The 25,767-nt window shown below is 47.4% G+C and overlaps 1 protein-coding gene across 1 annotated transcript in view; it reads right to left on the bottom strand.

Moving 5' to 3' along the window:
• NPAS2 (neuronal PAS domain protein 2) overlaps window positions 1-25,767 on the bottom strand; it is a 165,398-nt gene that overhangs the window by 86,354 nt on the left and 53,277 nt on the right. Inside the window, exon 4 of the mRNA XM_044262218.1 lies at window positions 3,571-3,624. Coding sequence (XP_044118153.1) covers window positions 3,571-3,624 — 54 coding nt within the window. The remainder of the gene's footprint in view (window positions 1-3,570; window positions 3,625-25,767) is intronic.

The raw sequence follows: 25,767 nt of genomic DNA, 5'->3' as shown, positions 1-25,767 counted from the left end.
TTTGGAAAGCCAGGATTCCTATGGGACTCTCTGCCCCCTACCCCTTGGGCACGTGGTCACCCCAAAGGCTTCCATTTACTGACTGTCATGGGAAGTTGTTAGGAGCCCAGACTCGGAATAAAGTCTGAATTTGAATCCCTGCCTGCCGCTGACTGGCTGTGTGATCCCACGCCTCGGCTTTCTCGGCTGTAAAATGGGGCCAACAATAACTGAGGGTGTGGGGTTGCTGTGAAGATCACAGAGGTCACGCCTGCAAAATGCTGCAGGCGCACAGTGAGGGCTCCGGACACCTTAGAGTTCCTTATTAGCACTGTGTCCTCTCCAGCGTTCCTTTAATTCCTGCCGGAACCCTACCAAGAGGTTGCTACTATCATCAGCCCCATTTCACAAAGGAAGAAACTTCAGTGAAGAGAAGTGAAGTAGCTCATCTGAGGACAGAAAGTAAAAGTGTCAGGAGTCAAAGGCAGGCCTGTCTCATTTTAAGCTGTGCACTTCCTGCCCACTGCTTCCTGGATGACCACACTCACACACACACCACAAAACTACGTCACACCAGAATTAGAAAAGCAGGTGTACGACTGGACCGCAAAATGGTCCACTGGGAACCTCGTTATCCAGGGGTTCCAAATGTCTCTCCATCAAACTGCTTCCTTTTTTGAGTTCAGGGCCCATGTTTTTGCATTTTTCCTCTCAAAAAACAAAACAAAACAAAACAAAACAAAAAACAGCAATCAGTTCTGACATACAATGGGCACTCAAAACTCCCCGGATTTGCATGGGAATTCACAGAAGAAAGCGGAACTGTGTCCTGGTTTAGAATACTTGATCAAACAATCCAAACAAACCAGGAATCCCCTAAAGCTTTGGAAAACTTGCCCAACAGAGCGCGTGTTTTCTGGAGACAATGAGGGTTTTGAGTTGAAGCTGAGCATTTCTAATCTCATGAAAAAAAAAAAATCATGTGAGTGCAAACTGTTCCTATCAGACCTCCAGGTGGGGTAAGGGGAAGGGCCTCTCATGCTGCTATAGAGCCTGCTAGAAGTAGAGGTTTTGAAATGCAGATAATCTTAGGATTGTGGTCCTTTTGTCCCAGTTTTTTCCAAGTGTTATGAGGGATACTATGTTATTTCTGGTGTTCTGGCAAATGGATCTGAGTATTACCAAACATTCTAGACCTGTTCCCCCTCTGAGGTCAAGAGGAGGTGAGGGCTGCCCAGCAGCCTCACTGTCCTGGATATGTGCAGGTACTGAGCCTCAGTTCCCTTATCCATAGAATGGGCATAACAGGAAAACACACCCCAAAGGAATGTTGAGATGTTGTGAGAGAATGCACAGAAAAGGACTTAACATCAAAGGGTTAGGGCATCCAGGAAGCAGTCCATGACCACTGGCCATTGCTGCTGAGCTTTTCATGATGCTAACAAGAATACCCTGTCAATGTTTGAAAGTGTCCTGCATTTTCACATACATGTGACGATTAACATACGTGCACACGTGCGTACATACACACTCGAGAGCTTCTCTGTGTATTTTGTGGCTGATTCCCAAAATCAGCGTGGAGGAGGGCAGGGCAGAAATGACTGCCTGATGTTGTGGGTGAGAAGGCGGTAGCTGAGAGAGGGGAGGGTGTGCCGTGATTCACGAGCTGGGACAGGGCTGGTGTCCACCTCTGAGCCTACTCCATGGCTACCTGCGAGGGGACCGAGAGGCCAAACATGCAGAGGAAAGAACTGGGAGCTAGCCTGCCCATGACGATGGGCAGGGGGATTCCATGCTCATCTGCTCTGGGATGGTCTGTTCATCCACTTGTTAGTTGGGACCCCACAGATTCTGTGACCTTTGGAGATTGTGGCTTAAGGTCTGAGAAGCACCGCTGTGGGGAGCCCTGTTCCCCATGCCAAGGGAGGGCGTGTTACTTCAGAATAAACTGAGGTGTTGCTTGAATTGTTGTCTATGTAGATTTTTGTTAGAGAACATTTTCTTTTCCTTTTTTTAAAAAGAGATTTTATTTATTTTAGAGAGAGAAAGAGCATGAGCGGGAGGGGCAGAGGGAGAGGGAGACAGACTCTCAAGCAGACTCTGCCCTGAGCACAGAGTCTAACATGGGGTCCAACTCAGGACCCTAAGATCATGACCTGAGCCGAAACCAAGAGTCAGACATTCTACCAAGTGCACCAGCCAGGCGCCCTGAGAAAAGTTTCGAACAAACCAGCAGAGATAAGTGTATGGTGAACAGCCAGTGCTGACCTTCCAGTTCCAACCATCTCGGCTCTGGGCCCACCCCGTTTCACCAATACCTCTGGCCATTTCTGCGGTTCCCTGATTGTTCTGTAAGGAAATACATGGAGAATTGACAAGCAATGCAGACTCCCCCTGTGCCCTGCGATTCACGGCGGGCAGGTCTGGAGTGGCTGGGGATTTGCTGTTCCTATGCCTGCCACCCTTTCTCCCCAACAGGTGCCATGGAAGGTGGATGCCAAATTAGGGGACCTCTGAGGGCCCACCATTGCAGCTGGAGGATTCAAGTGACAACAAGACTGTCAGTTCTGTGAAGGGAAGCAGGCAAATATTTCAGCTCTGAAGCTTTCTGAGAGCCTGCCACAGAGGACTGAGGACCCACCACACACACACACACACACACACACACACACACACAATAGCGGAAGCAGAAAGATGAGACTGGAGGAAGAAGGCTTGTCCTCAGGCCTGAGTGAAGGCTTTCCCCGGAGAGTACACTCTACTGCCAGGCCTGTCACCTGCAGCCTGATGGTCTATTGTCACCTACTGACCACCTCCATTCAGCTGTGTCCTCCTCATGTCATCTTTATTGCTCTGAAGCCTAGTATAGTAACTGCCCCTGGGGGCAAACTGTGTGATATTGAGAACATTTGAGGGCTCTTTACCTCAAACTATCAACTCCATGACTCCACACACAGTAGGAGTTCAATAAATACCCAGTGTAGGAATAAGCAAGGATAGGGTTATAACGGCTCTGACACACCAGCTACCAAGCTAGGATTTCTGGCCAACCCCATAAGTGCATAAGATATGGGATCTCCAAGTGCCGATGAAGAAACTGGGGCGGGGTATATGGAAGACGTAGGGCGTGAGGGTGATTACTACGTGCTCAGTGTGTGGGAAGGATGATCCCTGTTATTGTCCAAAGCCGGGCAGCTCCCACAGTGGGGCCAGGATTTGAACCCAGACATGCCTGGCTCTGGCCAGGCTGCCTTACCGAGCAGTGTCTGCGCTGGGAAAGCGGTAACCAGTGGCTTGTGAAAGGCTTCATACTCAAACGTGTGAAAAATATAAACCATTTGGCAAGCCCCAGACAATGAGGAACTTTGGGATAAGGAACAAAATCGAGGGAGCTGGTCTACATGTCTTTTTTTTTTTTTTTTTTTTTTTTTAAGTAGAGCACTGAAGTATTTCAAAGACAGTGGATACCAAGAGCCTGTCCCCCAGCAGCCTGTCTTGCCGGTGTTCTCATCCATGCTGAGCGAGGACAAACACCTGAAGCCTGGCAGACCACAGGGAACAGGCCGAGGCATGAAACCCACTCCTTCTTACCTCTTTGCCCTGTCTTTCTCATCTTCATCCATTAGATTTTCTATGCAGTTTTTCCTGCAAAAAAAAGAACAGATGATTATTGTTCTGCTTCTAGACCTTTCTTATAGGTCTGTCTGGGTGTCATCATTTTGTTCTTATCTAACCTACATGCCTGAGTCCAGAGCTTCTCAAACTTTTGGGTTCCAGCAAAACCCTCTACACTCTCAACAATGACTGAGGACACCTCAGAAGTCTTGTGTATGCAGGTTCAAACTGAAAAATTTTAAATATGCAAGCACTCATTCCGTTAAATGTCAGAGCCATGCAGTTATCAGAAGTCAAAGAGCTTCTAGAAATGTTCACTGTATATACACGAGAGTAAAAAAGGCAAACCATGTGTTACTGTTAGGAAAGTTGTTTTGACCTCCCCAGGGGTCCCCAGATCACACTTTGATAGCCGTTGTCTAGACCCAGCTCAAGAAGTATCTATTTATCCCGGATCTTAAACCTGCAAGGTGCCCATGACAGAGGAAAGAAAGCACAGACACCATTTATAGATCTGTTCATTCAAATACACAAACCTCTCTTACATGCAGCCAGGAAAAAAACAGGGCTTCCTTTAAGGCATTTATACTTCCCTAGACAGTCGAGGCGCACAGATGCAAAAAATTAAGTAACAATCCAGGAATGTTCTTGCAGCCCAAAGTCATCAGAGGCTACTTCACCCCCCAGAGCCTGCACTCTCCCAGACAGCTGGCTGGATGTCTTAAGCCCTACAGATCCAGGTTCCTCTGCCACACGCAGGCCTGTGAGTCTTTACGCCTCAGAGCCATGGCTCGGACTCCTTATTTTAGTCACACTCTTCCCAGGGTCCTGTCTGGGGTGGGCCTCCTCCAGCCAGGCCTCCGAGCAGAAACACTCTCCGGGTGTCCATGAGGCCAGAGCCTGCAGGGGAATGGAGGTGAAGCCTGTGGTGGCCGAGCAGGCAGAGTGACTGGGATAAGGGTGGGGACCCCGGAAGAGCTGAGTCACCATTGCCCACACGCCTCTGTTCTCAGAGGGTCTGAACTCAGAACTCAAAAACCCGTCACTTTGCAAATACACTAACTCTCTCGAAACTTCAAGTGGTACATATGTTTTAATGGGGCAAATGAATCTTTGTTTAAGATAATCTGGTTTTGTGATTTCGGTTTGGTACGTGCACTAGGTGCACTGGGACGGGTGGGAACTGGAGGAGGAGGGAGAATTTTGCAGTTCCAAAGCTTATGCTCTGTTTACACACGCGCTCCATTCACTCAATGGCCACCATGTTTTAAGGATAGCTTTGTGAGACACACCATTCAACAGTGGAGGCTTGTGTCATAATTAAAATGGGGTTACCACATCTGCAAACGAGCATGTGCTTAATGTTTTCCAGATGGAATCTGGTCAAAGTTTTAAGGCACGAAAAACATGGTGCCAGGTCTGTGCTCCCAGGAAAGTGTCGGCTACGCATGTCTCCAGGTCATGAGTGAGGACCCAGCCAAGCCAAGCCCTTCACCAGGGTCCCCCTGGACAGAGCATGTTCATGGGAGGGATGTGGGCTTCACGCTAATTTCCCGAGGTTCTGGAATCCTGGGGTTACCACGATTACTGGGATTGCTTAGTCATTAGTGAAAATTTACAAGTGACTAATAGCTGTTCTTTATCAACCCCATCTTCTCTGTTTTATATTTGTTGGTCCTTAAACATTTCCTGAATCCATGAAGCCCTGATGACCTGCACCTATTTCACTTCTTCCTTGTTCCTTCCGTTTCCTTGCCTGATTCTTCTCACGTGACCCCTGTCTACACTATTCTGCTCAACTGCACCTGTGTGAAGAGACGTGACATAAGCCAGGTTCTCCGGGGGCACCGGCCATGGGAGCTCCATGCTTACTGAGCCTGTTGTCTCCCATAACCTCCCTTTATTAGAGAGAGAGAGAGAGAGAGAGAGAGAGAAAGCAAGCATGAGAGGTGGGGGAGGGGCAGAGGGAGAGAGAGAGGCAGACACTCTGCTGACCAGGGATCCTCATTCCAGGAGTCTGAGATCATGACCTGAGCCAAAGGCAAGGCTGACGTTTAACGTATTGAGCCACCCAGGGGCCCCCCCATGGTTGTTTTCTATTGTTATTTTTTTGTACAAAAGGAACTTCAGTGAAATACACGTTACATAAAATGTGTCACTTTTAAGTGGACAGTTCAGGGGTTAAGAGCATTCACACTGTTGTGATATCATCACCACTGGCTCTAGAAACCCTTTCATCTTGCAAAACTGCAACTCTGTGTCCTTCAATCACTAACTCCCCATTTCCTCTCCCCCAGGCCTGGCGGCCACCACTCTACTTTCTGCATCTGACCACTCCACGCCCCTCCTATAACTGGAGTCATTCGGTATTTTTCCTTCTGTGGCAAGCTTATTTCAATGTTAGCATAATGTCCTTAAGGTTTATCATGTCATAGCGTCTATGGGGATTTTCTTCCTTTTTAAGGCTGAATAATAGTCCACTGTGCTTCTATCACATTTATTTACCCAGTCATCCATCCATGCACACCGAGCAGCCTCCACCTTCTGATTATCACAAGTGGTGCCTCTATGAACACGGCTGTACTCCCCACCCCTGTATTTTCGAGCCAGCCTCTTATTTCAGGATGTGGAGGAGCTAGACAGGGCCCAAAGGCACACAGGAGGTGGGGGGGCGCCAAAAGACAGAATTTTTTTTCTGCGAACTCTGGTTAAAAGAACAGCTGAGAAGTTTAAGAGGCGGCAACCACTCTCCTCAATTGCGTAGTTTGCAATGAGGATTTTGAGCAGTGATTTTTTTTTTTTTTACAGCCACACAGTCAAGGAAGAGAAAAAGGAGCTTAAATGAGGGCAGAGAAGGTTCTGTCTGGGTCTGGGAAAATAACTGTTGATGTGATCAACCCCCACAATGGAGGGAAGCTACAGAATCTTTACTCAGGACAACCACATGTTCTAAGTGCCTTAGACATTTATGAGATCTATTGGTCAAAATCCCAACAGGAAATGAGACTTTGTTACAAAGGTGTGGGTGGGGTCTAGGGGAACCAAGAGGGATGGCATGGTTACCTAGGATTGGTATCAGACAAGCTGTTAACACCTCCCAGGGTGAAGGGACCAGAGGGAAATAGGTTCCCAGACCTGGAACGAGTGTGTTGTATAGGGGAGAGGGCTTTTGGTGGAAGGATGCAGCCAGCATGAAACCTTTTCATTAAGAGAGAAGTCCAGGGAATGAATACCTCACCTCCCTCTCCACCTGTCCCATCTCCCGCTGGTGTCTCCTATTGGCTACACCACCCAGAAGGATAAGGCAGGGGGCCCATGACGTCGTCAGTGTGGAAGAACCCTGGGTGCAGAGAGAAGGGTGGAGAGGCTTGGAGGGGGACAGGAAGGATACCCAGCATGCCAGTAATGTTCCTTCCTGAGAGGCTCTTTCAGTTCTGGGTTTCTTGGATTTTCTAGAACACAAACTATTTGGAGTCTTTCAAAACATTTACATTTCCCCACATTTGAAGGATAGGCACCTGCCTCTAGGAACTAAACACTCAAGAAATAATAACATGATAATGATGAAAGGCTGAGGAAAGAGAGCTTAGCAGAGATCTTTGGAACTATTTAAGCCACAAAATCAGTAATGATAGATTGTAACCCAAAAAAGAAACTATTCATGAGTCCATACCGATACAAATATTTAAACAAATAAATAAAGGGGCACTTGGTGGGGGGGGCAAATCTCCTTTACAGAAGAACTCCAATTCATAAATATTGAAGGAATATAGGAAACAGAAAATCACTACCAGTACTGCGTAGTAATAACTGTTGCAGGCAAGCTCCATTGATGGATGCTGAAATTAATATGCAAAAGTTTATGAAGACAGGATATCTGCATAGTTTAAAGTATCTCCCTCGATATATCTATTAATTACAAAGGAGAAGGTCAACTTTTTAAGTGGAGAAGGTTGGCAGACACTACCTGCCCTAGGGTCAAAATTACCATCACCAGTATAAGTTACACTTCAGTCTCAAGTGCTTGTTCTCTTGGGTGTTTAAATCTCAGAGTGTAACTATTGTATCATAGCATAGCAGCATGCTTAGTTTATTAAAAAGTGCCAACTGTTTTCCAAAGTGAACCTACAATTTTATGTTTGCACCAGGAGCATGTGAAAGTTCCAGTGGCTCATTCTTGCCAACACTTGGTAATGGTTTCTTGCTTTTGGTCATTCTAGTGGGTGTGTTGTGGGAGCTCACTGGGATTTGAATTTGCATTTCCCTTGAGATTGATGGTAATGAGTATCTTTTCATGTGCTTATTGACCACTGAGAAAGCTTCTTTTGCGAGGTATCTTTTCTTTTTTTCTTTTTTTTTTTTTAAAGATTTTATTTATTATTTGACAGACAGATTACAAGTAGGCAGAGAGGCAGAGAGAGAGGAGGAAGCAGGCTCCCTGCTGAGCAGAGAGCCCGATGTGGGGCTCGATCCCAGGACTCTGAGATCATGACCTGATCTGAAGGCAGAGGCTTTAACCCACTGAGCCACCCAGGCACCCCGCGAGGTGTCTTTTCAAGTTTTCTTGACTGTTTCTTCTTTCTTGTTAAAAATTGGGCTGTTTGTCTTCCTTGTACCGATCTGTAGAAGTTTCTCTCTTCCACATACAGGACACTACCAGATCTAGATATCAATTTGTGAACATTTTCTCCCAGTCTGTGGCTGGCCTCTTCATGTTCTTGATGGTGACTTTTTAAATTTGATAAAGTCCAGTTCATAAATTTTTATTTTCATAGTCAGTGATTTTTGTGTTTTCAGAAATCTTTGCCACTTCAGTGTCATGAAGAATTATCCTGTTTTTTTCCTAGAAGCTTTATCATTTTAGCTTTTGCATTAAGATTTATAATCCATTACAAATTAAAATTTTTTCCTCTCCAATCTGGACATTCAGGTACTCTAGGATCATTTATCGAAAAGACATTTCTTTCCCTATTGAACTGCAGTGGCATTTTGGTCAAATGTCTCATATGATCCTATAATGTATATTTACAGAATCTATTCAGGTTTATCTACCTACAGGGTTTCAGTTGCACACAGACACATGGGATAAACATTTTTAAAAATTAACTTTGTTTTTTAGAACTCTTTCATCTTTCCAGAAAATGCAAAGGCATTCAAGACAGTTCCTACATACCCTGCATCCAGTATCCCTTATTATCAACACCTTACATTAGTATGGCACACTTGTCACAATTAATGAACCGTCATTGAAAGACTATTGTTAAATAAAGTCCATATTTTATTAATATTTTCTTAGTTTTTACCTAATGTCCTTTTCCTGTCCTAAGATCTAATCTAGGACACCACATTACACTTAGTTATTGTGTCTCCTTAGGCATCACATAGACGTGATAGATTCTCACATTTTCCTTGTTTTGGATGACCTTGACAATTTGGGGGACTATCTGTAGAACATCCCTCAATTTGGGTTTGTTGATGTTTTTCTCAAGGTCAGACTGGGCATATAGGCTTTTAGGGGAAAGTCCACAGTGGTAAAGAGCCATTCTTATCACATCATACCAAGAGTATTAACAAAACGATCTCTGTGATATTGTCCTTAACCGCCTGCCTGAGGTTGTGCTAAACTTATCTTTAAACTGCATGTTAGTGACATTTACACATAGTATGTGCAACATTTTTCTTCAACTTTCAAATACCCCTTTTCCAGATACAGAATTGCTTAATTTGAAGTGGTAGATCCAATTTTTCAGTCTCAAAAAATACAATGAATATAACATCTTCTCTGTTTTTAGGTTTTATACATAATCATTGAACTTGGATCAGATGGACAATTGAGCCCACAGCTTTCAACTGAGAGGCACTTCACCTGGAAACATTCTGAGCACATGATTTGAAGACAGCTAACCTGCTATTTAGGGAAGCTTGCTCTGTTTCCCAACTCTGTGGCATCTTGTATTTGTCTATCTTTAAGACAGTTCTACGCGATCTTAACTCCTCTGGCTTTATAGGGATTCTTGGTAGCAATGTAGAGTGAGCTTTCCAATTTTGTGCTTCTTATTTAAGATTCTTAGCTATTCTAGGTCTTTGCATTTCCTTGCAAATTTTTAGAATTTACATTGTCAATTTCTATAAAAATGGCTGCTGCAACCTTGATTGGGATTGTGTTGAATCTAGATTGTGTAGAATCTAATTTGGGAAAAACTGAAGCTGAACCATGTTGAGCCCTCTGTTTCCTGCACACGGCTTCTCTCTGTGAAGAGGTAATGGGGTGTATTCAATGAGGCACTAACGTGATGTTTGGTGATTCAACAGGTAGTCCCTGAGTGCCAGCAACCTGCAAAGCCCCTGCTGTCATGGCTCTTAGAGGGTGGGGGCAGGTAGAGGGCGATGGCGGCAAGCCACAAGCAAATAAATAAGTAAATAAGTCAACTGCTTGTAACTTCTGTGGAGAAAAATAAAGGAGACACGATGCAGGGTTGGGGGTTGGGGTTACCGTAGTAAGCTCGAGTCTTGCTCTGGTGTTTTAGGGACTCATATAAGTCCCACTAAGACCATGTTTGAGGGGCGCCTGGGTGGCTCAGTGGGTTAAAGCCTCTGCCTTCAGCTCAGGTCATGATCTCAGGGTCCTGGGATTGAGCTCTCTGCTCAGCAGGGACCCTGCTTCCCTTCCTCTCTCTCTGCCTGCCTCTCTGCCTACTTGTGATCTCTGCCTGTCAAATAAATAAATAAATAAAATCTTAAAAAAAAAAAAAAAAAAAAAGACCACGTTTGAGCTATGACCAGAGGGAAGTGAGCCATGGACCTCCATACTGGACAAAGGTTGGTTTTCGTTCTGCGTGAATGGGAAGGCCCTTGAGGTTCTGATCAGAGAGGCGAGGGGTAGCTCCCTCAGAGGACAGCTGCAATTCTAGAACGAATTAAGTTTGTACATATGAAAGTACCCAGCACAAGCCTGGCCCACAGCCAACACTCAAAATCAGGTCATCTTCTTTGATGTCAAGAACGAGGCATAACCCGTCTTCACACATACCATCATGTCCAGCCCTGCTCCTTACCCATACTGAGTGCTCAGTATAAGTATCTGAGGCATGAAGGAGAGAAGCAAGGGAGGGACAGGCAGGCAGGGGGAAGAAAGGAAGGTCAGACAGAGCCAGAGCCACACCCTGTCTGAATTCTGGTGGGACTGCCCAGCCCCGACTTCCACAAATCTCTCAATGACCATGGTGAGTCCAGAATAACAGTACTCACAAAGTACATTTAAAGGCACAACTATGTCCTGAAGACCACAAATTAAAACAAAAACTGCTGTGTGTGCAGGAGCTATTAACTAAAGGCAAAAGCCCCTTCACATTCTGCAGGAGGGGCCCAAGGCTTCCTCACTGACCCTCTGCCAGGGCAAAGTTCTGAAAAACTCAAATCTCATTTTATCTCCATCTGCTTCTATGGGTAGAGCCGGCTGGCTCTGATGACCTCCCCTTACAAATCAGGAAGCACCACCCTTCTGAGGGACCCGCTCATGGACACAGGGCCTGTGAGCAGAAGCCATCCTGGGCTGTGCCTTCTCTAAGGGGACTCGGGCACATTACCCACCACTCACTGTGCGTGCTCCGGCTTCTGACTTCCCAGGCAGGCTGATTTAAACTTCAATTCCAACCCACTTACTCTATGACCTTGAGCAAGTCCCTTAAACTTCTGAGTTTCTGTTTCCCTCATTCCTAAAGTGAAGCTGACACCCACCAGGCAGTGATGGTATGAGCCGTGCATGAGAAGTAGGTCTGCATGCATGGGTGCAGAAAAGGGCCAGTGGGATGCTTGCAGCCAGGCCTCAAGGTGAGGCCTGTCCACCCCATGCCCAAACATCCCATGCCCCCCAACATGGTCTCACTGGGGGCCTGAGGCCCTGCTAAGGCAGGAGACTCCAGGATCATCCTTTCTTCTGACTGGCTTTAAATTTCAATGAACATGCTCTGTGCACAGCAGCAAGGTCCCTGCAGGGTGAACCAAGAGGTGCTCCTGCCCAGAGAAAGAAAGGAATGTATGGGTGGGAAGAGTATGTTACCAGCTGTGAGGCACCCACAGATGGGCACTCCTGCCACACCTCCAGAGACCACGTATGGCTGCCAGCAAGCAGAGTGGTGGAGAGCGCCAAGCAGGATGGGGTGGGAAAAGCCCCTTGGGCTCAGCCCAGGAAGTAGCCCAGTGGCAGAATCTAAGCCAGCAAGACCAGTGAGTACCAACTGGGCTCTTTCCCCTAACCGCTGAGACAGGAGGCAGAGCTAGCAGGAAGCACTGGGTCTCTGAGCTCCTGAGGCTGGCATCCACCTCTGGGAAGAGGAAAAGACCGTGGTGGGCTGGAGTCGCCAGGCCCAAGCTGAGACCCTGCTTCTGCCCTTCAGTAGCTCGGTAGGACCTTGGGCAAGGAGGTGTGCTGCCAGCCCTCGTGCCTCTCAGGTGATGTGGGGATACCGCAGGGCCTCCTTTGTTGCCCGGTGCCAAGAAAAAGATAAGAGAATTGGTGAGAAACCCCCAGCACAGGACTCGGGCACATATAAATCCTCAAAAATTTCTAGCTACTATTGATCACAATATCAGTAACTATAACAAGCTAAATAGCAAGCAGTAGAAACTGGTCCTTCAGCCTATAAAACACCTTTGAACAGGGTAGGATTATTGTTACTGTCTACCAGTTGGGGTTGAAAAGTGTGTGTGCAGGAAGGGGAGGGAGCATGGCAGAAAGACAGACAGACATGCTCACACACTGCCTGGAGTGGTGGGCCTGCCCACGGTGTCTGGTGGTAACTCAGCAGAGATTGGTCATTGTCAGGCTGGGAGGGAGGGAGAGAAGGGAATGGAACATTCTTTCTCCTAGCCTCCTACTGCTATACAATGGATTGGAAGTTTGGCCCTGGGTGAACAGGGGCCAGCAAATGGCAGCATGACCACTTTCTCATAGCACATCTGCCCTCGGTCCCACAGTATGTTAGCAGGGAGGTGGGAGGTTAATGATTCATTCAGGCGACAGAGATCCCCGTGGGGATGAAAAGCTCATTCCTGGGTCTCCAGAGAAGGTGACGTGCAATATACATGTAGAGTATGTTATTCTAAAGCAAAGGTTGGCAATGCTTTTCTGCAAAGGGCTACCTAGGACATATTTTAGATGCAGACCATAGAGTCTCTGCTGCAACTACTCAACTCTGCTGTTGTAGTGCAAAAGCAGCTGCAGACAATATGTAAATGAGTGGGCGTCGTTGTGTTCCCATAAAACTTTATTTACAAATACAGGCTGGGGGGCCAGATAGAATCACAAGAATCAATACTCAGCCTTCCACTTCAGGGTCTTTTACTTTCTTTCTGTACAGCCAAGGTAGGTCAGTAGGTCCTTCCGTAACATCTTGAATTTTCTTCCAAATGACTATTATAAGCCCACTGTGTTGCAGGCCATTGTTTTTACAAAATGAAACCATGACATTTTCAAATTGGCTGAGAAATGGTTTGAATTATAGGATCCAACTTATCTGGAGAATCCTAGTATTCCTCCCCACTGTGCTGACCAAATCCGGTGAATTTAGTTCATTAAAAACAAAAAAAGTAGGAAAAGCAAAAATGTGTCAAAATCAAGAGGGGCAATACCAAACACACGCATCCCTCCCCACCAGTCCACTGGGGCTTATTTACTGTCAATAGTGAGTGTGCCTTCTGTCCTCCCAGTCAGCCTCTGGTTTGGGGACCTCATGTCCTTTCCGATCAACATCTTTATTTTCTATGTGCAAACTTGATAACAATTGTTCCTCATTATACTTAAGAAATAGAAATGCTTTGAAAAACAGTCACTGATGAACTGCCATGTTTACTTGTCTCCCTTCATCCTTTGGGGGAGGCTAGGAAATAACTTCCACATTTTAATTCTTCCTCTCCAGGGAATGTTGTTTTGGTTGCAATGATTCATTTGCTGGGGGAAAAAATAGCTTTTCTAAAGGAAACGGGCAGTGAAAATCTAAGCGCCACCCGCTCCTGCAGTCCCAGATCCCCGCCAGCGGAGAGATGTTCACCATACTCTGGCACATCCAGCAACCTGGAAAATGCAAGGTGGACAGGCCCATCCGTTGTCCCCCTGGCCACCCCCGCAAGTTCCCCATGCATCCGTGCCTCCTGAGCCTTGTGGGGGACTCACTGGGCCTGGTTCCCAGAAGTCACTGAGATAAGACCCCCTGCCCCCAACCTCAACGAGCTTCCACGAACACACGAGAATTATACCAAAGGTTCCCCACGGTCAACACTGAGGCTTTATCTGCTGGTTATGATTATGAGTCCCCCTTCCAAGGGTCTGGTGATTCATTATTCAGGGAAACAGTGACAGAGCGATGAAGGAGTGGATAGAGAATGTTAGAAACTTTGTTATAAGATAAACTTAAAATGACACCATCTGGTCAGCAAAGAACTTCCAAAATAAAATCATCTCCACATCTGGATGTGAGGGTCATCCTCGAAGGACATATTCTTCTTCTTCTTTTTTTTTTTTTTTTAAGATTTTATTTATTTCTTTGACAGAGACAGATCATAAGTAGGCAGAGAGGCAGGCAGAGAGAGAGGGGGAAGCAGGCTCCCTGATGAGCAGAGAGCCCGAGCAGAGAGCCCGATGCAGGGCTTGATCCCAAGACCCTGAGACCATGACCTGAGCCAAAGGCAGAGGCTTTAACCCACTGAGCCACCCAGGTGCCCCAGGACATATTATTCTTGCCACCTTTGAATCTTATGTCCCAAACACTTCCGATTCCTTTCAGAGGGTCCCTTTATGAGGAGTTTAGGCGCCACAGTGAAAACCTGAGTCAACCGGAGAATCCGATTGGGGACAGTGTATGGTCAGGGTGTGGACAATAGATGCCTATAAAATTCAGCAAGAGGGGAAGAGGAGATTAATGAGTCATGCTCAGAGCTGAGTCAGTGAGAGCCTTTGTTGAGAACTGCTCGTCAGCGGCCACTGACAAACAGAAATGAATCCATAAAACCCTGCTCCGGCCAGTGTCTCCCCTCCAAGCACCGTTGGTACGAAGGCTCCTTCCGGCCTGGGAACACTCATCCTCATTGTGCTCAAGTGTGCAAGGAGAGCCAAGGGAAAAGATGTCCTTGAAATAAGAGGCCAAGCCTGTTTTGGACACCCAGGCTGTGGAATCTGGGGTTTCAAATCAGAGCTTCAAATAATGTTTAATAAAACTGTGGGATGTCTCATGCAAAATGCTAACTGTGGGAGGAAACAAAATTAATTTGGGAGTTGACAGGATCTAAGATTGAATGTCCTCTGCCTTCTTGCCTTCACTGAGCATGGTGGCCTTTCCCCTAGTCCTTGGGTAGGCCCACCTCACTGCAAATGAGGGACAATGCCCACTTTCCCCCCATCTATGCGAGACCCAGGAGAGCAGCTCACCCCTACAAAACACTAAGCAGAGGATAGTGGGCAAGAAAGGCGAATCACTGCCTTTTTCACAGCACAGCGGTCAGAGACCATGACTGTGCAATGAGAGTGACCAGGACCTTCCGATTCGCACACCCAATGCCACACACCTCATTGGTAAAAACGGCCTTACTTTGTGTCATCTTCCTTCCCCACTCATTGTAAGATTTTTCTTTTCTTTATAGTTTCAATGGGGAAGGCAGTCTGCCCTCTGTGAAAGCCAGGCAGCTCCTGGCAAGCCCATGGGCTTAGAAGAGGCCATGGGAGCCCTCTTCATGCTGCACGACCCTATGGTGACTTGTATTGAACGTGTTCACTTTTCACAGGTATCCATGAAGTTAGAGGCCCTGGTGTTCCTACTGTTGGCTCTCTGTGGTACAATTCCACTGAGAATGATTCCCCCAGGGGAGGCGGGTGCTGGCCTGCGAGGCCTTCCTCTGAGGTCGGGAAGGCTGACAGGTGCACCAAGCCGCCTGGACAGGCCTCCCCACCCGACACGAGTCTGGTTATATCTGGTGCCCATAGTCAGGAAAATGGCCTTGAGGACAGACACCCAGACCTGTTGAAGCAGATGGTGGCCTCACGCCCTGGGCAACATCTCTCTGCCTGCTCAAAGTCACCACCCCTCTCGTGGGCGCCACACCCCAAAAGTGCCTCTGCAGGGACGCAGTGCACAGACTGAGGCACAGGGAATCCGGCAAGGGGGTGCCCCGAGGAGAGGTCCAGCCCACGCAGGAAAAGCAGCCCCTGACAGGGGTTGGGGGAAGGAAAACGGGTGCCTGTGCCAGTGAACAAGCTGCCTTCATGAGATGTAAGGCAGGAACGTTTCGTAGAAACCATCCCATCTCTAGATACACACACCCCCGTCCCGCCCAGCTTTGGATGGAGGATGATTTCCAGCACAGACTCATGTCCTTCCCTGCCTCACTGGACACCTGCCTTCCATTTTCCCTTCCAGAAACACACAGCCCCTTGCACACACAGAGTCTGAGGAAAGGCCTGCCCTACAGACGCAAACACAGACCAAGAAGCGTCCAGCCCACCCAGGAGAAGAGGCTTCAAGCACCTCCACCAGGAAGCCCTCGGTTGCAAGTGGGGGAATCTCTGCCTGAGACGGGCTCATTCATCAAGCGAGTGGAGAGCCGTCAGAGGGTCCAAAAAGGCCCGACTTTCGCACCGTGTAGAGGCCAAGTGGGTGTTGCCCTGGCAGGACTGGAAACCTCCAGTTTCCCCATTTTGTACAGTCAGATATTCATGTTGTAAATGAAAGGATTTTAGAAGAGCTCTCTCCTCCCATCTGGCCAGATAAAACTGAAGAAACTGCAAAAGAAAGTAGGAGGTCTTTTTTTTCTTTTTGAAAACAAGGACTGCGTTCTCTCCTCTCCTACATGTCCAATGAAACGACCCAGGGAAACACACGATTTGCCCTCCAGCCCAACTCTCCCCAGGCTGGGGTGCGGGATGGTGGCTTCAGGGGGCCCAGGAGAGTTTCAGACACAAGCCCCAGAGTGAGGACGGTTCCGTCACGGCTTCGCCATCAGAAAGAGCAGGCCCAGGACACCTTTCACAAGGCATTCTGCTATGCACAAACACAGGAGGAGTTAGTGAAAAAGATAAAGCGCTAGCTTCTGGCTTTCTCATATGTCAGCTTATTTAATCATGCCTATCTGATCCCACGGGTTTTTTCCCTGAACAACTCTAACAGACACTATGCTACGCCCACAAGCAGCAACGCAGCAAGATTTCAGCAAAAAATAAAAGCAGTAAACGTGTGTTATGTATTTGGGGGGGATATGCACACCTACTAGTGCACACCCACCTCGGCTCGGGGGACACACTCCACGTTCTGGAGCATGGCATCCATGTTCAGGCCTGGACGACCAGCTGCCACTGTCCCATCACACTGACCCCTCCTCCATCCCTGTTCCCTGACATCTACACTAGCAACACCATCCTCTTCCTCCCTCCAGCTCTGGTCCCATCCAAGGACAGGGAAACACCCCTACTCTGCCCCCACGTCTGCCATCCTTAACTCATTACGACCTCTAGTTGTTTCTGCAGGGCCGTGGCCTTAGCCGGACCCCCCCTCCCCACCTCCCCCGCCGCCCCACTGTGCCACCCAGCCCCACCACAAACACCCAAGAAGGTAGCCCCCTCGAGGGAGGGCAAGGACAGTTCCCATCCTGAGCCTCAGCATGCAGAGGGTCCTGGGGCTCAGTGTAGTTTCCCAGTAAGGAGATACATGGCTGAAGAGCTTTCATTTAGAAATCTGTTTTTAAAGTTTGGAGAGAAGCCTTGATTCCCAGCAATCATTCAACACACCACAGGATCTCCAGGAGACAGGCTGGTTTGGGACACAGGATGCCTGAGCTTGGACCCTGTCCCTATGTCACCTTGGGTACTGGGCCCTAACCCTTTAGACTAATGGAAAACAGGGCAAACAGATTAAACCACGTTCACCCAGAAGACTGCCATCTGTACGACTCGGAAAGCTCCTTGCTCTGCCCAGCCCCTCTGGACAACGCTAAACAGGCTTAGCCTGCTGTGGGCAAACAGGAAAAGTAGGTCAGCTCAGCAGCACCGAGCGCCGTGATGAACTACTGATGCGCAGCGGCTGGGAAGAGAGGGGTGTGCCAGCTCGCAGCCCAGGCTGGGCGGCTCGGGCCAGCCTCCAGGGGGCAGCCAGGGGACCCAGGTAATGAGGAACATTCAAAGAAAGCTGGAGAGTTGATTCTTTGGGGAAAAAAAAAAAAAAGAGAGAGAGACGTGGCGTAAAAAAGACGGTGTGGACTGACACCCACTGCCATTTTCCTGTCTTCAAAAGACAAATCAATTCGTATCCCTGCTGCAGTGAAAGAAGCCACTTCACCTGCACAGGTGCACGGCCCTGCCAATTTGCAAGAACACTGTGGCCAATGGTGGCGCTGCCGCCTGGCTGGGGTGGTGGGGGGAGCTTCTTCTACCTGCCGCCTCACAGCTTCTGGGGATCATCAGATGTTTGCTGGGGGGCAAGGACAGATTTGGGCAGGTGGTGCCAGGACCTCGTGCTGGAAAGGGAGCACTGTACTGCTGCCATGTTCCCTACATTTGGTCCAGCCTACAACTGTCCAGACAGAAAAATCATCCCTCTGGGCCTCTTGGGCTCAGAAGCTGGACAAAGCCCCAGACACAAGGGAAATTCCCCTGAGGCCCAGGTGATCTAACCTATTTCCAGAAGCTGATGGCTGGAAACTGGTTTTCTCAGAAGGGCCCAGCGCAAACCTGGTCCTCGGGGTGGGAGCAGGGGAGAGGGCCAGTTCCTGCTCCCCACAACTCCCAGGAGGGACAGACCCCTAGCTCAACCCTCATATAGTTCATTGGTGCCCTCTGAGCAGGAACAAAAGTTAGTTGGGAGTGAGGTGGTGATGGGTCCCAAAGAAGTTTCTCCACAGAGCAGTGGCTTTAGGTCCCAGGCCAGGTTGCAGTGACTGAATCTGTAAATCCAGATATGTATAATTTTTAAAAGGCTTTCTTCTAACATGCGGGACATTGTTTCCTCTTTCACTTTTCTAACAAAGGTATCACAAGGCCTTGTCAATAAACCTTTTAGAAACATTCAGACCTAAAACCCTACGACTTGGAAAATGTTCATCTACCATCTTTCAGAAACGACCTGATCTGAAACATTTTCTCTATAGCATTTTCAAGAACAAAAAGGTAGAAGGGTCATCCCTCAGCCTTTGCGGGTCCTTCCTTCCTTCTTCCTCCTGGCCCTTGAGTCTTTGTTCACACAGGATCCATGGGCAAAGAGGCAACAAGGCAGACCCTGAGTTCAAAATGCAGCTCTGGGGGCACCTGGGTGGCTCAGTGGGTTAAAGCCTCTGCCTTCAGCTCAGGTCATGATCTCAGGGTCCTGGGATCAAGCCCCACATCAGGCTCTCTGCTCAAGCAGAGAGCCTGCTTTCCTTCCTCTCTCTGCCTGCCTCTCTGCCTATTTGTGATCTCTGTCTCTGTCAAATAAATAAATAAAATCTTTTAAAAAAACATTAAAAAAATAATAAAAAATAAATGCAGCTCTGACATTTCACTCGCTGGTTGACCTCGGGCAAATTAACCACACCTCTTTCTGCCTCGCTTTCTCCCTTTCACAGAGAAGCTGAGACTTAAGAACACGATACCTATAAAGCACCTCAAATGTGAGCTCGATGAATGTTAGCTCAGGGGGTTGTTATTACAGCAATTCTAGGAACCAGTTAAAAGGTGCTATTCCACATTTAGATAACAGACAGCAATCATGGACATCCATTAGCTTTAATTTTAAATTACAAAGATATTTGCCAGCTACCAGGAAATCTACAAAGCAAATCCTTCTAAATGTCCCTTGGCAATCCGAAAGGTTCCTGTACTAAGGGACTTGAGCTTGCATAACAGTATTTTCCTGAAGAGCTGGCGATAAACAACATTTCTGTGAACTGAATCATACTTTAGATGTGTGAGTGGCTCAAGGCCCACGCACTGAAGGAGTGCAGAATCCCACCCTCACTAATGATCCTTCTGCAATGCAAAGCTCATCACCTCCAATTAGTCTGCTTAACAGAGTATCGTACACCTGCTTTCCATTAGGGCCACAACTAACTGCGATTTTTTTTTTAACTTTGTAATTTGGGGTAAAAGTTGAGAAGGTTAGATTCCTTCTATAGTTTTAAATAATTAATTTTATACTTTTAGCCATATTTAACGAGGTTGGAAGTGAAGAGCTGTTCAAATTGAGTGCACATTAGTCAAATCTACCCTTCAATGCATTATTATTAATTCAATGCAGCCACAGCATCTCAAAGCATGTCTGATTTACTTGCTTGGTTAACTAAGTAAGTCTGTATATTTAGTGGTGTTACATTCTTATCTCTACCTAAATTAAATCATGCAGTTTTCAATTCCCAGAGTACACCAAATTCTTAAGTCTAAGAAAAATGATCAGATTCTTTAGAACAAGACCAAACAATCACTCCAAGGTCACACTAACATTTTTGGATGTTGTCAACATAAACACATAAATGTCATCTTTGCAAACTTGTTTGAAGGAAAAGGCAGCCAACAGACAAATAAATAAAACAAAAGGAGATGTGTGGTTTGAAGGAAAACATTTATAGATTTTCTCATTGTTTTCTGATGGAGAAGAAACATGTATTCGACGTAATTAATTCTTCTTTCATTAATAAAAAGGTAAAGGATCTTAAACCCCTTCTCATTAAGTCAAGTCAAGTTCTCTATTATGTGGGTATTATATATGTGTATACACATAAAATTAAATATATATATAATTTTTAAAAATGGCAGTAAGAATTATTAAGTCCTTCCTCTTTCTCCTAGAAATATTTTCTCTCTTCTTTACTGGAACTCCCACTAAATTACTCATTGGAGATTTTTTCCCTCCTTCATGTGGTTTAAAGTGTTTATTCTACCTTCCTCCAGAGTAGAAGCCAAGTTCATGACTATGTAAGAACAACACCAGGACAGCCCACCCTAGGGAGTGGTCCCTTTGTGGCCCTACACTTGCAAATATTTGGAAGTAATGAAAAATTATATTAGAACATCATAGTCCTTCGTAGCCATGATCACAAGTGAGGTTTGAACAATGTATGTGTGTGTGTGTGTGTGTGTGTGTGCGCGCACACGTGTACAGGAATGTGGCATTTCCATATGTTGTTGCATGGCAACATGGTGAGATGACAACACAGTAAGATTTACACCACTGGGAGGCCAAGAATCCCCACATTAGAGAGGGGATCGTGGTGAGTTGTACAAAGCAAATGCTTTCCTCTTTCTGTTGTCTCTTATCTTGGTTTGCTTTCTGGTAAGTTCCTAAGTACCCTTGTACAGCCACGAGGAGAAGACTGAGAGTGTGATTTGGGTTTAGACAAAGAGGAAGGAATTGCATTCAGGAGGAAGAGCCTCATAGAAGCTTTAAAATGCTGAAAATAGAGTGGTTTCATGCACGAGCAAGCAGTTTCAACAATGACCATGGAGCTGTAGTCCCAGATCTGGGTTTGGAAACCAGAATTCAGAAAACCAGGGTCAAGCCCTCTCAAGCACCTGCCCTGCCCTTGGGGGACTTTTAAGGGGCAGGATGAGGAGATAGGAGGGCAGAGCTGGGCTCCCCATGCTGGGAGCTGCTTTTCTTTGTGCAAATTCAGGGAAGGCCTCAGGGCCGGACACCACCCTCCAGAGGAGTGACAGGAAGGCTGCTCTGTGTGATGGGGCTTCATCTGCAGGAAGGTGTAATCCAAAGATGTGGACTGCGGGGTTCACTCCATCACTGACCAGCCAGGTGACTTTGAAAATCATCTACTGTTTTTGGACTGTGGATTCTTCCTGGGGCTAAAATAAGAATTAACATGGCTCACTATGAAATGTCCTATCAAAATGAGATATTATAACTGTTTCAATATGGTCAGTTAGCCTGTGTTCTATTCTAGGTAAGAATGACCTGCACAGGTCTCTGTACAGGTGATAAGGAGGCAGGGTGAGGAAGGCTGATAAGGACCCACTGGAGTAGAAACCCCAGCTACGTCACAGCATTGTCCATCCATGACTGCGCCCTGGTGACAAATCAGGGGCATTTGTGCCCTTAACCATGGGTACCTAAGTCCTTAATATCCCAGAGCATGTGGCTACCTGAAGTTCAGGGCTGTGTTGCAACTGTGTGTGTGGCTCCTACATGCCTGTTTGCAAATGAGTCAGACATAGGTCAAGGTGCTGATGCTCTCAGTTGGGGATGACTAGAATATGAACCCATTCTGACCCTGTAGGACCTTGCTTGCACCACCTGTGACCAAGTTTGCTGATGACCTGGCATAAACACAGTCCATGATGACAACATCCAGCCTTGGTGGATCCCAGCAAGTCTTTTGTTTTTTGGACTGGGGTCAATTAAAAAAAAAAAAAAAAAAAAAGAACCCTTCTCCTGGAAAGTTAGTATTAAAGAAGTAAAATGACAATCCCCGTGGGTTGTCTGTGCTGTGGTTTCTGGATGCAAATTCTTCTCCTAGTTGTTTTGATTCCTGCCCATTGCAGACTCTGCTGTCCTGTAGGATGCATAGCTATGCTTGCCTGTGTAGGGTGTCCATGACTCCAAGCGATTTCCCATCGGTTAGGTTGGTTTCCTTTTCTTACAGATGAAAGCAACCTCTACTTCCAAGACTGTCTGATTTCATGCCGATTTCTCCTTTAAAAAGGAATACAGAACAGGCTCTTACCCTTGTCCAGCCCAGGAGCTGTCTGCTCCATACTTCCAAGCTTCCAGAGAGAAAGTAGGAGAGTGTGCATGTGTGTGTGACTTCATACAGGCAAGACAGAAGGCACTGGGTCACAGAGCTCTCGAATACAATGGGAACCATGCTTCCCCCATTTGGGATGCATGGTCCTTCCTGCCATCAGGAAAGCATCAGGGAATCAGTCCTTACAGAGCTGAGGATCCCACACCTATTTTTTAAAAATTCAAGGGAACAGGGGACAGTGGTTGCAAAAAGTTACACATGTGGTAACACGATGGCTCTAGACACACGTTGTACCAGTGTCACCTTCCTGGTGCTTTGGCGTAGGCACTGGGGGAACTGGGCAATGGGGGCATGGGACACAGTGCTTCGCAACTTTTGAATCTATAATTATTGCAAAATAAAAGTATTTCAAGAGCAAGGTGGCCAGCAAATGACAGTAAGAGCGCTGAGCAGCGAGGACACCCCAGCATAAAGCCCCAAGGCTGGGGATGAGTCCTCCACTCTCTCCAGGGCCCTCCTCCAGAGGTCCATCCAGCCTGGGGAAGTACACTGCACCAACACCTCCTGGGTGTGGAGAAATGAGACCCCATTCTTTCCCTCTGCTTCTTAATGCTGGGTGCCACTGACACTGGGAAGAGAAAGCCAGGGCTCAGAGATTTCAGATCCTTCCTGTCCTTTTTTTCAAAGATTTTATTTATTTATTTGACAGAGAGAGACAGTGAGAGAGGGAACACAGGCAAGGGGAGTGGAAGAAGAAGAAGCAGGCTTTCCACAGAGCAGGGACCCTGATGTGGGTGGGGTTCGATCCCAAAACCCTGGGATCATGACCTGAACCAAAGGCAGATGCTTAACAACTGAGCCACACAGGTGCCCCTGGACCCTGGCTGTTCTTTCTTGCTTATTCTATTGATTAATCTTCCAACTCCCAGTTTTGCCAAGCATTGCAACACTCAGAGCCTGTCAACTTTCAAAAGGTAAGTTGGCAAATAAGCCTGCTGCCAATTCCCATGTTTGGGGCAAAGCACTTGAAGTGTCAGGAGTGCACTTGAGAAGGATGGTGACCCCTCAGTGGCTAGCAGGGTTTTCTCCAGAACCTTCCCTCTTCCAGCCCTACTTTTCTTTCTCATTATACTACAGTGTGGCCCTGAAGGGTCACCAAGATTCTTTAGCAGGCTCCTTTAGGAAAGAGACCTGGGGCCCTCGGCTAGACCATTACCCAGGCCATGGAAGACTTCTTCCCTTCATCCTGGGCTCCACAGTACTGCTCCCCACTTTACAAATGAGGAATCCAGAGCAGAGAGAGGTTAAGAAGGTCACACAGCCTGAGAATGTTTCATTGGTGTTGGCTAGTCATGCTAGTAACAATACTTCCCAAACCAGGAGTATTAGTACTTAGAAGGGGGCTTACAAGACCTGCCCCTTGGCTCCCTACTCCAGCACAACAGAAACCACAGGCTCCTCCAGCAACCCCTCCAAAGGCTCCTTCCCTTGGGCATCCCTACGTGGCCTCCACCCTTCCCTGCCTTTTGGGGAGCTGCCATGTATCTTCACCCTCGTTCTGGCTCTCACCAGCACCATCTTCAGCGTGGCCCCCACTTCACACCCTAGGACACCTCTCCAAGTCTGAACTGAGATCCGGAAATGGAAGCACACCCTGAGAGTTTGATACAGCAGAGGGGACCCAGCATTTCCGCCATCCTTGTCTCTTTTTCCTCAGCGCATCAAATACTGACTCAGCCTGGGCTGGGGGCCAGGCATCGTGGGTGGCAGGAGGGAGGTGGGTAGGCAGGCAGACACAAAGGGAGCAGGCTCCGGGGGCCGGGGGAGGGGGCCCAGGATTAGGCACCGTGAGACTGGCACTGCCAGCAGCACCTGGAGTGCGGGAAGCCTCCTGGGCCTCAACTTCCTCTTCTGGCAAACAGTGACAAGACGACAGTGTGTCACTGGCATAGGGACTACTTGCAATGTTCAGGAGATGAGAAGAAAAAGGCCGTTGTGAGTGTTTTGAAGGTCTATAGCAGCATCCTGCTCAAATGTAGCATCCCCCTGGGATCTTGCTAAAGGGCAGATGCTGATCTGGTGTGGTCTGAAGGAGCTAGGATCCTGCATTTCTAACCAGCACCTGGGAGCCCTTGGAGGGGCAGGTGCAAGGCTCATCCCGGGCCATGGGGATCGCAGGGTGCGCAAGTCACCACCGTCGTGAAGACAGAAGTGTCTGCTGGGGTGGAGGGGTGGTGGGAGGGATACCAGAGGTCACCTCTTCCACCTAAGGCAGATGGACCCCTGGGGGCCTTTTTCTGGATGTACGCAGGGTGGAGGAGCACTGCCATGGGCTTGCATGCTGTCCACCACACCCCATCGAGTGTGCGCTGAGTCTCCACCATGGAGGGGGCGAGGAGACGTGCTGCTGCCTCCAGCAGCCTCTTCCATTTCCTGTTGGTTGAACTCATTAGAAAATTCTCCGTACTGAGCCAGAATACCACCGTCCCTCCCTGTCTGGCCTTCTATTCATTTCTTTTTGCTGTGTGTCCAGGGGCTATCCGGAATGACAGCACTCAGATTAGATTATGGCTATTTTTAGAGGCACCAGAGTGGTTCAGTCAGTTAAGTGTCTGTCTTCTGCTCAGGTCAAGATCTCAGGGTCTTGTGAGCCAACCCTGCATCGGGCTCCCTGCTCAGCGGGAAGACTGCTTCTCCCTCTCCCTCTGCCCCTGCTCCCTCCCTGCTTGTGCTCTCCCACTCTCTCAAATAAATTAAATCTTAAAAAAAAAAACAAAACTATTAGGTTACTGCAATTTTTAAACATTAAAGTGCAATTCATTTAACATGTAATTAGCCATTTTAAAGTGTGCAATTCAGTGACGCTTACTGCATTCACAAGGTTGTACAACCACCACCTGTCTCTAGATTCACAATTTTTTCATCACCTCAGAGAAACCTCCTGTACCCATTAAGTCCTTGCTCTCCACTCCCCTTCAAACCCCTTTTTGTATCAGTGCATTAGCCCATTCTGGATATAGGCTATAAAAGGATTCATGCAACAGGTGACCCTTTGTCTCGGGTTTCTCCCATAAATGAAATGTTTCCGAGGTTCATTCATGCGGGTACCTGTTTCAGAATTCCCTTCCCTTTTAAGGGCTCATACTGTTCCATTATATGTGTGTACCACATTTTGTTTATTTGTTCATCCATTCATGGACACCTGGGCTGTGTCCACCTTTTGGCTGTTGTGAACAACACTGCTACAGATGTGGGTGTAAGTTTCTGTGCGGACACACGTTTTCATTTCTCCTGTGTGTATACCCAGGAGTGGAGCTGCGGGGTCATATGCTAACTCCATGTCTAACTGAGGAACCACCAAACTTCCCCACGATAGCAGTATCAGTATACAGCAATACACAACAGTTCCAATCTCCCCATAGCCTTGTTATTTTCTGCTAACATTTTTTTCTGTTTATTAAAGCCATC

This window comes from Neovison vison, chromosome 8 (assembly GCF_020171115.1).
Source record: "Neovison vison isolate M4711 chromosome 8, ASM_NN_V1, whole genome shotgun sequence".
In the NCBI taxonomy this organism is placed as follows: domain Eukaryota; kingdom Metazoa; phylum Chordata; class Mammalia; order Carnivora; family Mustelidae; genus Neogale; species Neogale vison.
This window is presented reverse-complemented; position numbering and strand designations above follow the sequence as displayed.